Source organism: Coffea eugenioides, chromosome 6, assembly GCF_003713205.1.
Source record: "Coffea eugenioides isolate CCC68of chromosome 6, Ceug_1.0, whole genome shotgun sequence".
Taxonomy (NCBI): domain Eukaryota; kingdom Viridiplantae; phylum Streptophyta; class Magnoliopsida; order Gentianales; family Rubiaceae; genus Coffea; species Coffea eugenioides.
The window spans coordinates 11,328,232-11,344,505 of record NC_040040.1 but is presented as its reverse complement, the minus strand read 5'-3'; the positions used below and the strand labels follow the sequence as shown (position 1 = coordinate 11,344,505).

Here is a 16,274-nt window from a genome sequence, read left to right as displayed (position 1 = left end):
TTCAAAAACCACTAACAGTAATTTTTTTTTTTTGGTGATTAGTTTGCTAGTTAAAAATGAAGTAGTGGTGCCAAAAGAATGGCTTCATCAAGCCACTGGGGAAAATCATGGAATTCACCAAAATGGCAAAGTCAAAACAACCAAATGCCATAGTCAACACACTACTTATCATCAATCTAATAATTACTTTAACGACTAATGATATTGTACCTTTATTTCTACTTTCTTCCTCCTTCCGTTCCATGAATGCTTAAGATGAAGTGAATTTAGCCAAAATCGTTAGAATTTATTCTGTTATGAAACCTTATCTGGAGGTTTATTTCCCCCGCATTTTTCTTACTTCTGCTTCTTTTCTATGCAGATAATATATGATTTGGATTGTCCTCTCAAGTGCTATCATTCACAAAATGCACTATGTTAGATGGCGCACACTTGTAGTGCATAATCAAAGAAGAAAAATTTGTTAATCTTGTTGAATTAGTTGTCATGAACTTGTTTATTGTCCTAATTTTCTTTGCCTCATATTTGTTATTAACAACCTTAAACTCTTAGGGTATAGAAGTAAATTCACTCCATCTTATGTTAGTTATAGGTCCCAAATTCAAGTTAGGGGAGGTCAGTGCTATTTTCAAAACATTAGAGGAGGTGAGTGCAATTATCCCGCCCGGGGATTATATACACACACAGTGAAGTGAAAGGTCTTGCCGCGCGTGCGTGTGATTCTGGTACTGACAGGGTGGCCTCCGTGGGAGAGCTGCTCAGTTTCGCTTTACTTTGCTGAACCTTTTCAGGTCTATTCTCTTATATTATATCCAACCACAGTGGATAGTTCAATTTTGAATCTCTCTGCCGAGGACGAGGAGGGCTTGGTTTAATGATTTAAAGTTGAAATCTCAAAACCTAAAAAATTTTGCTTGTTTCTTAAATCCCACTTGTCTCCTGCTAGGAAAAGGATTTAAAAAAAAAGAAAAAAAGAAAAGGCTTTCCGAATGTCTCCATTTCTATGCTAGCATGTGAACGCAAACAACCAACATTATAAGTTAGGCGGAATTACTTTCTTCTTTAAAGGGAACAAAGCTTTACACATTAAATTTTAACAACCATTAAGCAGCAAAACCTGTACATTCACTTGTTTTTCTTTTCAGAGGCGAAGGACGGAGATCTGGGGGAGAAAAAGGGCCGGATGTGCCATCCGGAAACCCTAAATGGGAGTCTAAAGCAGCATGGGACACGTTCAGCTTCCAATTTCCGCACCACTGCTAAGCCAACGGAATGTGGATAAGTAAATGACAATAATGCTTCAATATTCGTTATTCAAGCTGATCAAACGCAACAGCTCTGCACTAAATTTGCATTAGACCTAACCAAACTTTTGTTGCAAGAATTCGAGTTCCGCCTATTACGTCAATGAGCAAAACCAAGAAAAAGCCTTGCATCCCAGTGTATGGCACAAGGATGGAGGGCAAAAAGGTCTATACAGTAATGAGTATCACAAGTTGCAGACGCTGCTGTGGCCCTGTGAACTACAGGGACCAGGCATTCAAGGCATCTTCCAGATCTCCAACTGATTCCTCCTTACAACCGGATCTCCGCTGTATCAATGGATGAGAACTTTTTAACTCTTTCCTGTATTTAGCCTTTGGACGTCAACTAGCTGATAAAGATCACCTCGTCTTTGCCTCTGAAATGGAAGGTACGTCCTGTATATAATATACGAAATGCGTCAAGTGAGTGATACCAGTGACAAGAGACGAGCACAGAAATAAGATGGTACGTTAGCAGCACATGCTCGCTGGGATGTGCTTCATTTGTTTCTCTTTCTTTTCCTTTTAGTTAGTATCTACTTTCATTCCAGATTTGAGGAATGATTTGGCATGCATTTCAAAGTATCAAAGCAATATTGAAGTTCTTTCCTTCTCGGTAGCAAAGAGAAACCGTTCACATCAATAGATCAAGCAAATTATGGTACCAATTGATCTTCATGTCAATCAGAAATCACATTTAGCAAGCACAAACTATAACCATTTAGTCAAGAGGATATATGAGCATTTATTGATCTCTTGAACAACATGCATAAATGCAAAAGCAAACACAGAAAGAAAGCCAAAGACAGTTATGCATAATTGTAAGTCTAAATAACTCTGCAAACTCAGCATTTTACCTTCGCTGTTCTATTAATGAATAGTCAATCTCTGCTATCACTATCACCTCTTCATGTTCTGTTGTCGCAATCACTTCCCCAAACTGCAAAATAAGTTTCTTTAGCACAGTACTTTATGTCCGATTAATGATTCAAAATTATCAAGGCCAACATTAGTAGACAAAATGCCATCACATGGCTGGAATTGATGTCATTGTAAGGCTTTGTTCACAGCAAATTGGTGGCAGATCTCATACTTTCGAATACTTGAACAAATAACATTTATCACAAACACAAGTGTCAAAAGAAAAGGAGGCATTACAAGTTACTTACAGGCCCAACAACAGTAGAGTGTCCCCAAGCCACATAACTAGCATTATCCACTCTAGCAGGTGAACAAGTAGCAACGTACAACTGTACAATCAGGGCAGGCAGACGATAAGTCAACAGATAAAACTTACCAGATAAAAATTGCACCAGAGATTATGTTGATATCCATAGATTACCTGACAATCTGCTGCCCTGGAGGTCAAGAAACAAATACTGAGTATTAGTTCATGAAAGATTCAAGAAAACATCCATATGCTTAGAAGTGGACAACAAGTTGAAGTCATCCATCAGGACATTGAACACACCAAATGCCAATGAAACATTCCTGTATTCAAAGACATTTAATTTTTCATTACCTTGCCCTTTGCGACAACTCCCAGTGCAGTGGACCAGTGGTCATGTTGAAAGCCCCAGGATAACAAAGCAAGTGAGCACCTAGATAAAAGACAGATAAGTTTTCTCAAAGAGTCATTTCTAGCAGATTAACCAGTATAAGATGTAAATGATGTTGAATATTGAAGTAGAAAAAACTGCCAGGCTAATTAAATTGGCCAGAAATGCAGTATTGTTTCTCTTTTCCTGTGGAAGAAAATCAACATATAACTTTTATAACCTAACAAAGTATTTTTAAACATGCAAGATCAATAATTTTAACAAGCTTCTGAAAAAGTTAAGAAACTTTTAATTGCCAAGAAGGTGTATATAAAATCATCTAATTAACTTGAAACAATAAAAGGTAATTTCCCAATGAAAACTGAATCCATTTCAAATAAGAAATCAAGGCTGATGGCATTTCCTGGGTACATAAATCCCAGCATGTCATCTCAAAAAAAGTTCATATATCAAGCACCTGCCCATTTTAGCACTATTGACAAATTAATCATGATGATACGCAGAATGACATGTAAAGTGAGTACAATTATAACTTAAGGGTAAAATCTGGATTTTTTTTCTTTAAATACTGATTATAGGTCAGTTGTAAGAGAAAGAATTAAAATTATACCCCTTGCTGCATATATGGCAGCCAGTTCTTGAAACTGAATGTCATAGCATATCCCAATTCCAATGCGCCCAACTTCTGCATACAAAACCAAGGTTTTCCATTAGACTAAATTGAAAATAGAAACACAAGTAATGAGTTCATTCAAGCAAGTAAACATTAGTTGACATTAGCTGAATTTAACTGGTATCCTATTGAAAGTAAGCCAATTAACTTTGCACTTCTCAAGCTATCAGCAAACAGAACAACAGTCTTCCTTAAGATAAAGAAATGTAGTTTGCAGACTGGATTTGGCATAGAGCTCTTAAACCTGTGTCAAACTTTAAACAATTATTCTTTAATTGTATCAGTACAAGAGAAAGCACAAAGGACCTGTGTCCACAATAGTTGGACTCTCCCCTGCTGTAAAAGTCATTGATTCTTTGAAGGTCATCCTGCCTGGAATGTCAATGTCAAAGAGATGTATCTGTAACAATGCAGTGTGGTTGAAATAATTTATTAAATCACCAACAATTACAGCATCATTTTTCTCAGTGAATTCAGAGTTTGTAAGCTGAAGACTTATATTGGACATTGGACACATAACATTAGCCAGAACCGTAAAGACTGACCTTACGATGCTTGCCCTTAATTTTTCCATCTGCACCAAAGACGCAGCAAGTATTATACAATTTATCCCCACTACGTTCAGGTATGGAGCCACCAATAATGGTGATCTTGAGCCTCTCAGATAGTTCAGACAACATTGCAATTGAAGGAGAAGCACCAGCGCCGGCATCTATATCCTCCGCATATACTGGAAAATAATCATTCGAATACGGAATATTCCATATTTCCTGACATCACAGGAGGGGTAAAAAAGGTTGCTATTTTTCTTTGACATTACAAGAAGCAAAGGCATAGATGAAGAGATACTATAGATAAATCCACACAAGTAGCACGACTGACCAAATGCACTATCGTCGAGCTTCCTCCCTAGGTTAGATTAGACAGTGTTGCCGTTTTGGCCAACTAGTTTTTCAGCTTTAAGAAGGGAAAAATCTTGTCATTTCAAGCAACTTTACAATTTAATGAAGCATGCAACAACAGGTTGACTAATACCAGAGAATACAGGAGAGACAGCCTTCCTCAACGTAGTATCTTAGCACCCAATCAGAAGAAACTTATAGCTTGAGAATTTTGGCAAGGATAGATTGTAATACCAGAAAGAGACATAATCCACAAGTCTGAATTAACTAAAGAACACAAGAAAATTTCAAATTGAAGTCTGCTACTCACGGGAAGAAGGACAAGCTGAGCACCCTTTCCTGCAGCCTCTTCTATGGCCTTCCGAGCATGGGCAATGTTCCTTTCCTTGTCAGCTGTTACTAGCAATTGACAAAGAGCGATTTTGAACTGAAATTTATTAAAAACATAGTTGTTAGGGACAATAATTCAAAACCCACGTTAATTTCTTAAAGTGAATGGAATTTAAGGAGCAACAAACTCCACAAGATTCGATAAGCACACGATCATAGAAGGACATTTTAGTACACAAATGATGATAATTAACTGATAGTAAAACAAGCATTTCAAACAATTCGGATACAAGTAGTATTTTCTTAGTCAATCTCTAAGCTTGCCTTAGTAATAGGAGGTTTCGGGATGGGAATCGCAGGCGGAACCCTAGCTTCCTCCGGCTTGTACGAAGAAGTGATGGTGCACATTGACATTGGGGGTGGCAGAACTGTTCTGATCGATTTTCCAGAATTCAAAGTAAACGAAAAATGGGAGTTAAATTTCCGAGAGAAATGTGAGCTGTCGAGATGAGAAGCCGAGGGAAAACAACTCGGATTTTTTTGGCTGGCGAAGTTGAATGCTGAAGGATGTGAGTGCAGTTGAATCGCAGTGACGGCCGCTTTCATTCTCTCTCTCTATTGTGAAATGTCGCCTCAACGGATTTAACCGAATTACTTAATTCATTTTTTATGCTATGGCGGAATGTGAATGGTCCACCTCAACCCTTATTGTTTCTCTTTTTTGGGTTAATTGCAACTTTCCAACCTAGACTTCCAATTATTCCACTTCATCACCTTGTACTATTAATTTGTCACAAAGGATTGATTACAAAGAAAGCACCAGCCAACTCAAAATCCCTTAACTATATTTATGTTATCTCCTTTTATTATCTTCATATCACCCATCTATTTTTGCTTTTCGTAAATCTTTATTCCTAATTCTCTTGCTAGTCATTCCGAAGAATTAACCTGCTTGGATTGCTGTTTCAAGGAGTTTTTGTAGAAAAATATATTGTAACGATTTAATGTATGTGAGGTAAAAATGTAATTGAAAAATATATTCACAGAAAACGTAAATTTTTTTTTTTTTTTTTGCAGAAAATCACAATCCCAACAAGTGCAATGCTGATAAATCCATTTGAGCAAAGTTTATTGGAAAGTCTATGAATTCGTACTTCTTTCAAGGAGGTTTAAGCATGTCCATTGTTGGTCGGTTTTCTTATGTATCATCTGCTAAATCAAGATGCAATTTTACAACTAGACTGCATGCTTATTGCTTATTGCTTATTGAATAATTCTTTGGAATTTGCTATCGTCTTTCTCGTGAATATGACTGCTAGAATGCATGCTTTGGTGAATTTTTTTTTTTTTTTGGGAATTTGCCTAGATACAGCTTGTGGATATTAATCAGTATGAACTTTTTTGCAGCGTTAATATCTTTTGCTAGTTTTAAGATTTCATAGTTCAAGAGGCACCATGTTTATGCTTACTAGGATTTCAGTTCAAAAATGATCTGTTTCTTGTGCCTTCGCGTAGTTTTAGCTAGAGGTGGCAATATGGATAAATGGTTCATAATTGGTTTTGACTTAATGGATGGTGGATAAAATTTATCCAATCCATTTAGATCCATTTAATAAATGGATCTAAATGGATGGATCTAAATGGATTAAATAAAAACCAATTATCCATTTATAATCCATTTAAATATTTTGATTACTTTATTTTTGTATTATCATTTCTTGTAATATGAAAATACTTTTTTATGTACTTGTAAATTTTAGGTGTATTTGGATGAGAAAGAGTACAAAATACGCCATTCTCTTGTGGTCGTAAAAGGACTTTGGATAGCAAAAGAACTACAATTAAGCTATCAAACATTAACTGATGCAGAAACTTATCACGCGACTAAAGGTGCTTGCAATCCCCAGTTCACAAGGGAAGACGTAGTTAATAATAACGAACACTACAAGGAATTGAAGAAAAGAAAAAAATTCAAACTGGCATATTTTATGATGTCCAGTCCAGCAGGCACATGTATGCACGGCAGAGAGAGAGAGAGAGAGGCCACCAAGGCCAAGGGGAGCTGCTGAGGCCTCACCAGGCATTTCCTTTCCGTTTCTTTTATTTGGTTTTTAAGTAAATGGATATATGTGATTTTTGTGGATAATCCATATAAATCCATTTAATTTAATGGTTTTGCTTTGGTCAACCATTTAAAACCAATATTATAAATGGATAATCCAAATCCATTTAATTATGGATTATATGGATGGATAAATGGATCTCAATCCAAATTGCCACCTCTAGTTTTAGCGTTTGAAATTGTGTTTAGAAATATTTTTGTCTTCGGGTGTGTGAACTATTTTGATTAATGAAAAGAAGATGGTTAAGACCGCAAGACTCATTGCTCAACATGCAAGGCAACAAACCAAAATAAGAAAAATGAGGATTGATCAAATTCGATCTCTGATTCATTCTCCCAAAGCATAACATGAAACATTTACAGACCATAAAGGGTGATTCATTCATAACATGAAATATATTAATGGGTGGATAATATGGAAAATTTTGCCCACATAAACATCTTTTTTGATGTGCACCTTCAATATTCCTGACTCTCAAATTGTATACCAATTAGACCCCACAAATGGAAATGGTATGGATGCTCCCCACCCATCATAGTTTAGACAATATAACCATGAAAAGCAAAAAGATTATAATGACTCGCAACCAGAAGGTTGCGTATATATAATTGCAGTCGAAAGGCTTGAACTCTTCTAACATGATGCATCACTTTCATGTGTGAAATTTGGTCCATTTTCTCAGAGAGGGACTCTGGTTTTTTTGGAATGAATACTGCTGCCTTCTAGCAGGCAGAAGCTCTCCTCTTCATTCCTCAAACAGCAACAAGCAGCGGTATATGTAGAAACCCGTCCAACTTACAAGTATTGTTTATGTATCCTGGCTCTGTTCTCTTCCCACCATAGTCTAGCATGCATCTCCCCAAATTTTTCACGACTGCATTTGACAGAAAATTATACATGCAAAAAAACTCAAGTTAGCATGCCCTATTTACCTAAATATAACAATAAACAAAGGGTTAGACTCTTGTAGTTTCATTTGAGATGCGTCAGTGTGAATCAAATGAAGTTCATCTAAACAGATGGTTGGTTAAACAATAGAAGCTAAAAGCCCTGTGAGACATGACTGAATTGTCTGAATCAAATGAATTCGCTTATCAAACTGTGTTCTGCTAGATTTCAGTATGTGTTAAGCAAACGTATGGTGAGGGCAGTAAGTTTCTATAAGTAAGCTTTACCATCCAACAGCATAGCATTCTTCTCTAGGAAGCTTGTTGACCATCTGCTTCAATGCATTCGAAAACGTATGCAGGTACAGTAGTGTGCAAAGTAAGATGCAGAAGAACAAACCTGAATCTGACACGTCTGAGTTCTCTTCTTCCATCTGCTAGTGCTCTGATAGTGATGTAAACTCCTGGCTCATCCTGTTCAACCCACTCAGTTTCTAGATCACTGACATTGCTGATTGATATGTCTCCAGAGCGATCTGCATCTCTTGATGAGCTGGTCCTCATCGAGGCATCAACTGATGATGTTTCTGTCTTAATACCACTTATACTTGAGAGTTTTGGAGTAGATGCAACACCACAAGAGTCGTAATTATGACGAGATATTGCCGAATGTTGTTCAAGGGAATCAGAGGAAGAGTATCCCATTCCTGTTGGGCGATAGAGGGTACGAGGAAGCGGTTCTCTACTCAATGGTGGAGTTACGGGGCTGTCTTCAACGGACTCAATTTTTGAACTCTATAAAAGAATGACACTTTGTGATTAGAATGTCACTGTTAAGAAGAGTAAGTCACTAATTTGTGTGTCCTGATTAGCTTAATCGGATTAATACTAGTCAGCAGCTTGGAGGATGCGCTAAAATCCACAAAATGGATGTTCGGATAACAAAGTGTACATAATGTCCTCAGTTTGAAATTGGTACCATGTCTATGATGCAGGATCCAACTGCCAAAGCGTTTGACATAATCTCATGGTTAAGTAGGCTCACCTCATCTTCAGATCTCGGAGGTGTTGGAAGAGGAAAAGCTTGGCGATTCAACCTCTGGACATTGTAAAGCTCCATAACCTTTTCATAGTTCTCTGCCCACCATCTTTGTGCTTGCCATTTGTTGAACGTTTCTCGACTAATGCAGATAATAAACTTTAATCAGATGCCTTGACCAGGCCGATGAACAGAGTATATCAGCAAACGTTAGTTAGCTTATCTGCATGTTACAAGTGAAAAGCATACATTCTGATGCATCAAAAGCTATCAGCCACACAGATGACGAGCGTAACAATGAAATTATATTTTATCGGATGTCCCCGAAGAGACGTGCAACAATGAAATTAGGTAGCAGTAAATATTGTCTTGAGGGATAAACTTGATGTTAAAGATGCAGAAGATTTCATGACCATGCAACAGATAAGTGACGTTTTCCATGCAACACAAATGTGTATTACGTCTTCTTTTAATTTTGTATATGCCTAACTCATAGCAATGGAAACATCAATAAGAGAAATTTCTTGTGCTGCATTACTTTGTTATTGGTTTTCGTGGTGGACGAAGTAGTGATTTGTTCCCTATACCTGCCATTACATTTCTTTATTGTTCTTATTATTATTCTTCCTGAATTCTTATGGTAAACAAGATTACACCTAGCAAAGTAGTAGTTCATTCTTTATTCAACTAGTGTTAATTGTGGTAGGCCACTAAGCTAGGCCACCACAAATTTCTTGGAGTAGAGGACGCCATTCATACTTAAAAAACCACAACTATCCATGGTGCATGGATGATGAAAGGGAATAGATAGATTTGACTTTGGATGGATGCTTTCAAAGTGTGAATAAACAATGGGGTCATGACTCATAATTTGCGAAAGCAACCAACCAAGAAAACAGCCAGTCATTTCACGGGTTTGGATATTGAGTCACAATCCATGAAGAGATATTAGAAGTCCAGAAAGCTAGTACAATATGTCCAACCTTACAAAATATTAGGTTATTTGGGATATCCGTGGCACGAGGGTTCATGATCATCATCAAGAAAGGAAGAGATTTTTATGGTCCCCTGAAAAATGAATCATCCATCTCACAATGCTACATCCTTATCATAGTAGTATTTACTCTAAGCAAACAAGAAAGTGAAAGCTCCCCAGTAATGTCCCTTATTTAGAAGCCAATTTCAGATTCACATTTTGTCAAAATTGCAGTTATAAGCGACAGCAAGTGCAAATGTTGCAACCCCTACATCCTAGTCCTTCACAGACAAATTGACAACAATGGTACAAGATGACAAATCAAACGGTGCGCGTGATGAAGATGGAAAATGAAAGCATTTGCAATCTTCCGACAAGACTGCAACAACTAGTGAAAGGTTGGCCAACACAATCAAACCTGACCCACCAAAGTCTTGATGAATTTGTTGCTTTTTTGCCTTTGTGGACTTTGAAAAGTAGCCAAAGTCCTATAAATATTCTCATGGCCTTTCCATTATCTCAAGAGCATAATTGCTTCAAGCCCTGCTAAATGCTGGTGGTTTGAAATTAACGGAGGATTAAAACCCACTTTTATGGAGCGTCAAAATTTACTTTTAACACGCTTGCTTTTTGTAATAATTGCAATAAGTATCCTTTTTGCATGGCAAACAAAAACCAAACCCCCTGTTTCCTTCCCACCTACACCATAACCATACCTGATATTTGCACATTGCTGGAAATGATAGAAACTACCAATAACCACTATTGGGCCATCATTTGTTCGCCATTTCAACATAAAAATATGCATGATCAATTCACTGTATTGGGTGGCATTATCCACAAGATGCAGGAAAGCAGCAAAAGGTACAAACAATCCTGTAAAGAGAAGAAGTTTTTTAGGTGAACTTTTAGAAATCTTTTACAACCCTTTTTAAGGCTACTCACGAACACAAGTCAATGACGCAGCTTCCCTCTCATATTAGAGAAATCCTTCCAAGAAATTCCATATGTCATTATATAACTAAGCTCTTTCATTCTCTACTTGATGTATACATGTTCTCTTGCGCTAAAGTGTCTCACATTATGATGGGCATGACTTGACATTCAATTAAACTATAACCCCACATATCACTCGAACGCGAAAGTGAGAATTTTCACTCTTGAAGTTTTCTGTCCTCTGTAATTTTTTTAGATTCAAAAAAAAAAAAGGAAGGAAAGGAAAGGTAAGAAGTGAAATTAGAAGACTAGAATAGAGAACTTTTCAATAGCATGGCCAGTATACAGTAAATGTATGTATTAAAAGGTTTGCGGCAGTTTCTTGGCTAGTAATGCAACATTTGCTCATGAAATCCACGAGAGGGCAACTTTGTCAAAGACAGAAACTTCGGCAGCAGGTTGGTCCAAGAAATTAATTATGCCAAATCATAGTCACCACTGACAACTCAATTATTATCACAACTAGTGTATATTTCTGGAAAATAAATAATTTACCTTTTTGGATTACATGTAGTATGTACGCTATATGCCAATATCACCATAAAATAAATAGTAAGTAAAATATTGTGATTTTAAAAAAAATTACTAGTATTTTTTTCTTTTTTTTTTTTTACTATCATATGCGAAAAGTGAAAACTAAAGACATGGCATTAATGGAGAGGTCTATATCCAGAGGAGAACAATAATTTTTTTTTAAAAAAATATATATATCTCACCAAACAGTAATCATATCCGTCAAAATTCAGATAAAATTATGTGTAGAAAATAAGAGAGTATTAATTACCTAAACCGAATTCGCTTAAGATCATTGCCGCCGCGTGGCAAAGAGACAAAGGTAATTAAAACACCGGGTTCCACCTGAGCCACCCATTCTTTAGGCTCGTTCTCTTCCACGAACACCACCGGGTCGACTCGCCGACCACTCGCTGATACCGGCGTTCCTTCGCCGCTGGAAATTCCTTTCAACCTAGCCTCCAGCTCCTTCCTCCCCGCAGTGGAGCTGGAGTTGGAGCTCCCCGTCCGCCTGTAGGACCACCGGAACCTCTCGGACGAGGCGGACAACACCGAGTCCGACTCGCCGCCGCTGCTGCTCCCATTCTTCCGCTGCTGCTGCTGCTGCTGCTGCTGCTGCACCGGCTGAGTCGTGCACGGGTTGCAGTGACGATACGCCCCTGAAGCCTTCAATGCCATATCCTTGATCTTTAACACCTCAAAACCAAACATAAATTTTTTTTTTTTTAAAAAGATGAAGTTAGGAAACAATCTGCCATTGAACCATAAATCAACGTAAGAAAATGTGTGGGACACATGAAAAAGTTTACGCGTTCAAGTATATTTCAGAATCTCTTTAGTGATGAAGGGTGTTGGGAATTGGATTGCACCTGAGAAGTGAGATTTCTGATGGCTTGTTTACTAGTGGGATTGCCATTGGGGTCATGATCAACGGAATCATCCGTGGGTTGCTTGGAACGTGCTATGCATGTTAGCATTTTTTTAATGTTTTTGTTCTTCTCTCCGTTTGCCCGATCGTATTTGTACGGCTCTCTGCTGTGGGAGCAAATTTGAAAGTTGATCAAGGAAACAACGTTGTCATGATATACCAGCCACTAGAATTCTGAAAAGAACCTTCGAAACCAGAAACAGCATAAGATGAAGATATGAAATTAAGAAAATAATGAAAGAAATGGAAGTGAAAGGCATATATATTAGTACCCGAATTTGGGGAAAAGAAGAATGGGAGGGATGGATTGTGGAGAGTGGGGAGCAGTAGAGGGTAGCTAGCTTGGTGGGGTTGAGTTGAGAAAATGGTAAGAAATGAAGAAAGGGGCGGGGAGATAACGAAGCACTAGCCGCTAGGGAAATGGAGATGGTGCCCAGGCAACTTTTTATTGCATCCCTTAAATTGCGCCATCTAAGAGATTCCAATGCATTAAAATCAACCCTCTAAACCCCTCCCCCAGTGCCCCGGCACCCCCATCCCCTCCCAAAAATAAAAAATAAAAAATCATACACACAGACACGTATATATACTCCTCACCTTCTTATATTATCAATTATCTTTTTATCTCACATACATCAAATCATAAAAAAATGTTACAATAATTATTTCAAATAACGCCCTATCGAAAAATTGCTGCTCAAACACACCCTAAAATTCCTCGGATCATGAAGTTGTAACTGGTACTAGTACATAATCTAGTACTACTAATTACGAGACTGTGCTCTGTGTACGTATTACACCAATCAAAAAGGTCGCGTTACGAAACGGACATGCTTGTCAATCAATGTCATTATATTTTTATATGTATGTTTTTGGTCTTAATTAGTACATTTAGGAGAATTTTTAGATTTTGAAAGACCAAAAGTGGAAATATGGTTTGATTTGAATTTGGTCATGTTTCACATTCTGGATCATGGTCACGTTTCACATTCTGGATCATGGTCACAAGCCACTTTCAGTATGTAATAATAGTAATCTATGGTACGTGCTGACTAAGGAAGTTCAAGTAAAAGGAGAATGAAGAATGCTCACTTTACCAAAAATCATTTTTCTTTGAAAAAGAAAAAAAAAAAAAAAAAGACTCAGTGGCTTTGGATCTACGAAGCTTAGGCTAAAGCTTTAGTGGGCCTTTGGTCTTCTTTTTCTTTTTTTTTTTCTAATTTCCTTTTGAATACTACTATTTATACTTTCAAAGTTAGATTCTTCTTTTAAGTGGTTTTGTGTTGTGGGGGGGACTTTGCTTTTTGTATTTCATGCAACATCACTTTCGCGGGTTAACTCATGAACATAGTGGTGGCGATATTTTTTTGTCTTTTTGAGCCTTTAATCCAAATGGACGAGCCGCATCTTAAAATGGCTCCCTTTGGTAAAAAGACCTTTTTTTAATATATATATATTATTTTTCCTGTCTAATCTTTTTGCTTAAGTGGGCTTGGGCTCTTCCTCTTCTCCTTTGCCCTTGCGAGATCCAATTTTTTTCTTCGAGCAACTCAATCTGGGCTGGCAACTTATGGTGTAAAATTGGTCCATTTGTCCCTACGTACTATCTGAAGGCAAATTGATTGGTCCCACTCCCACCTCTACTTATTACTCTTCAATGGTTTGATAACTAAAGGACTACGGTGCAACAAAAAAAAAAAAAAAAGACGTTATTACTTATTACTCAAAAAAAAAAAAAGAAGGATTACTTGTGAATATGGAGAAACTATTGGGCTAAATTGGCTTGAACGCATTTTTGTCAAGCCCATGGAAATAGTAGCTTTAAAATTAAGAGGATCTTGCACAAGGACTTTTTTGTCGCATGCATAGATGGCCAAGTGCGAAGTCTGCAGCACTCAGATTCTGTCAGCAATTAGCATTATGGATGCTGGGAAGGGAAGCCCTGTTTCCTTAAATGGACAGTAGAAACATGTCATAGGGTCGTTGTCATTACTTTAAACCAACTGGGACAGTAGAACCAAATTTGTTTCGTTAACTCGACGGACAGTAGTAGAAACATGTCATAGCCTCATAGGGTCTTTGGGAAAAATATTGGAATGGCCTCAGCTGGGCCCCTCCACCTTACATAAGCAATCCATCAGAAATTGACACCCACACATCTCCGTTTCCTATTATATCCAACAGAGATTGACATGACCTACACAGCTCTGTTTGTAATCGCTGTGGTAATTTATTAAAGGGTTTTTTTTATTATTATAAAATAAGTGCTCGTCGCGAGAATACGGATAAGGGGCACAGCCGTTTTTATCGATTGTGTGCATTTTTTATTGTGCGTAACTTTAATTACACACGGTATAACTTTCTTTGCACGACGTAACTTTAGAACAAATTTTTATGGGTCCCATATATGGCGTGAAAATCGAGTTACAAGATATGATTTGAGCCGCACAAAATTTTTTAACCAAATCATGGCCGTCAAGCCCCATTTCCCGAGAATACAGAAGTGTGTGTTGATGATGTAAAAAGTCTAACCTATTGCGTGATTTCGTACACTGACAATTATTGTTATACCCTGCATTGATATATTTTTCTTAATTAATGTTATGTGTTTTTCAAAATATGAACATCTAAAGTTTGTGTTACGAACACTCAGTTAGAAGGATCAAAAGATTTGTTACTTCAATCTTTACTGAGTCGATTCTATCGACGGGAATGGAGACTGAGGCCTCGTTTGTATTGTATTTTTTTGAATTTTTTGTAAAAAAAATTACAGTAACGATTTGATATATATGAAATAAAAGGTGATTGAAAATGCATTCACGAAAAATGTAACAATTTTTCTTTGAAAAATGGCAACTCAAACACACCCTGAATCATCATCGAATTAGACGAGTACATCACGTACCTCTATGAATTTAAAAGAAGTCACGTATGTAACGATACATTGACGGGAATTAAGATTTAAACCCCTGATCTTTCCTCCCATAATTCATACAGTGGCCAACTTCTGCGGAGGAAGTTGGTTGGATCATGCGTTTTAGATAAATAATTGTTTGTTGTACGGTTTGGTTGGTACAGATGATGCTCCTCCATTTTAAATGACCACCATGAGCTGATCACAGTGTACCTTCCTTGCACCTCTAGATGGTTCCGAATACAAAACCCAGAAAAAGTCTGAAGGTTGTTCTGGAAAAAGAAAGAAAGAAAACCAAAAGCAAAAGAAATTTCTCCTCATTTTAGCGCCCACCAAAACAAATCTCAATTGTATTTTTGGCCTTTTTGGCTGTTGTTTGTTTGAACTTTCTATTCTTAGTTCAGACGGCGATTCAGAGGACCAGACTTGCAGAGGATCTACGTCACACTCCTTTTTGGCTCGACATGCAATGATTCTACGCTAATTACACATCACTCCTCAACTCTTGCCAAACTCCCAGAAAAGCCCCATTTCCACCAAAAGTCAAGGCCCTCCCCCCCCTCTGCCATTCATCGCGCCGTCACACTTCAGTTCCCCACCGTCCGATCTGACGATCTCCAACCACCCCCGTCATTTTCCACCCGTTCAACGGTACCCCCATTTCTCCACGTCATCCACTGGACCCCACACGCATCCCTCCATTTCCCTCGAATTTCTTTCTCCCTTCTTCTTCTTCTTCCTTATTCGATCCCGAAAAATCTTCATTTTCCGATCTTTCACCGGAAAGATCTTCTTCTTCTTCCCTACTACTGATTAAAAGTGCGGTTTTGGGTTGACTCCAATTTTGATTATTCTTAATAATCATATTTGGTTATTAGGAATTAAGAACTTGCCATATACATAACTGTGGAGCATGGACCCAATCATTGGAGTTGGGGTTTTAGATTTATCTAACGTGATGGTCAGGCATTTAATGAACTAATCATTCTTTTGGTGTATACATACAAAAACATGTATGTATAGACTAGGTTTAGTTGCAGCAATTGTATACGTATATAGGCACATGCATCGATGATTAGGCGTAGAAAGGCGGGTTCGGAACCCAAAAAGCCGCTGACTTCATCACCGCT

General features: G+C 37.6%; 2 protein-coding genes across 2 annotated transcripts; both read right to left on the bottom strand.

Annotated features, from left to right (window-relative positions):
* Positions 1 to 1,137: 1,137 nt before the first annotated feature.
* LOC113775171 (omega-amidase, chloroplastic-like) lies at positions 1,138 to 5,379 on the bottom strand. The gene is made up of 10 exons (XM_027319933.1): positions 5,093 to 5,379; positions 4,749 to 4,865; positions 4,082 to 4,306; positions 3,843 to 3,936; positions 3,474 to 3,548; positions 2,827 to 2,905; positions 2,647 to 2,662; positions 2,474 to 2,554; positions 2,162 to 2,244; positions 1,138 to 1,700 (listed from the first exon to the last, which is right to left on the bottom strand). The coding sequence occupies exons 1-10, from the start codon at positions 5,372 to 5,374 to the stop codon at positions 1,616 to 1,618; spliced, it is 1,137 nt and encodes a 378-aa protein (XP_027175734.1). The 5' UTR covers positions 5,375 to 5,379; the 3' UTR covers positions 1,138 to 1,615.
* Positions 5,380 to 7,217: 1,838 nt separating this feature from the next.
* Positions 7,218 to 12,656, bottom strand: LOC113775561 (protein Brevis radix-like 4). Its single transcript, XM_027320496.1, has 6 exons — positions 12,503 to 12,656; positions 12,172 to 12,415; positions 11,574 to 11,989; positions 8,824 to 8,959; positions 8,179 to 8,573; positions 7,218 to 7,765 (listed from the first exon to the last, which is right to left on the bottom strand). The coding sequence occupies exons 2-6, from the start codon at positions 12,277 to 12,279 to the stop codon at positions 7,687 to 7,689; spliced, it is 1,134 nt and encodes a 377-aa protein (XP_027176297.1). The 5' UTR covers positions 12,280 to 12,415; positions 12,503 to 12,656; the 3' UTR covers positions 7,218 to 7,686.
* Between the last annotated feature and the right edge of the window lie 3,618 nt (positions 12,657 to 16,274).

Bases quoted from the DNA above. Each gene is read 5' to 3' on its own strand.
- LOC113775171 (XM_027319933.1), bottom strand. From the start codon at position 5,374: ATGAAAGCGGCCGTCACTGCGATTCAACTGCACTCACATCCTTCAGCA. The intron at 4,866-5,092 runs GCAAGCTTAGAG...AATAAATTTCAG, and splicing joins CGAAACCTCCTATTACTAAG to TTCAAAATCGCTCTTTGTCA. The intron at 3,549-3,842 runs GTCCTTTGTGCT...TTTTGTATGCAG, and splicing joins TCCAACTATTGTGGACACAG to AAGTTGGGCGCATTGGAATT.
- LOC113775561 (XM_027320496.1), bottom strand. From the start codon at position 12,279: ATGCTAACATGCATAGCACGTTCCAAGCAACCCACGGATGATTCCGTT. The intron at 8,574-8,823 runs GTGAGCCTACTT...ATTCTTTTATAG, and splicing joins CTCCGAGATCTGAAGATGAG to AGTTCAAAAATTGAGTCCGT. The intron at 7,766-8,178 runs GTTTGTTCTTCT...TGTCAAATGCAG, and splicing joins CTCAGACGTGTCAGATTCAG to TCGTGAAAAATTTGGGGAGA.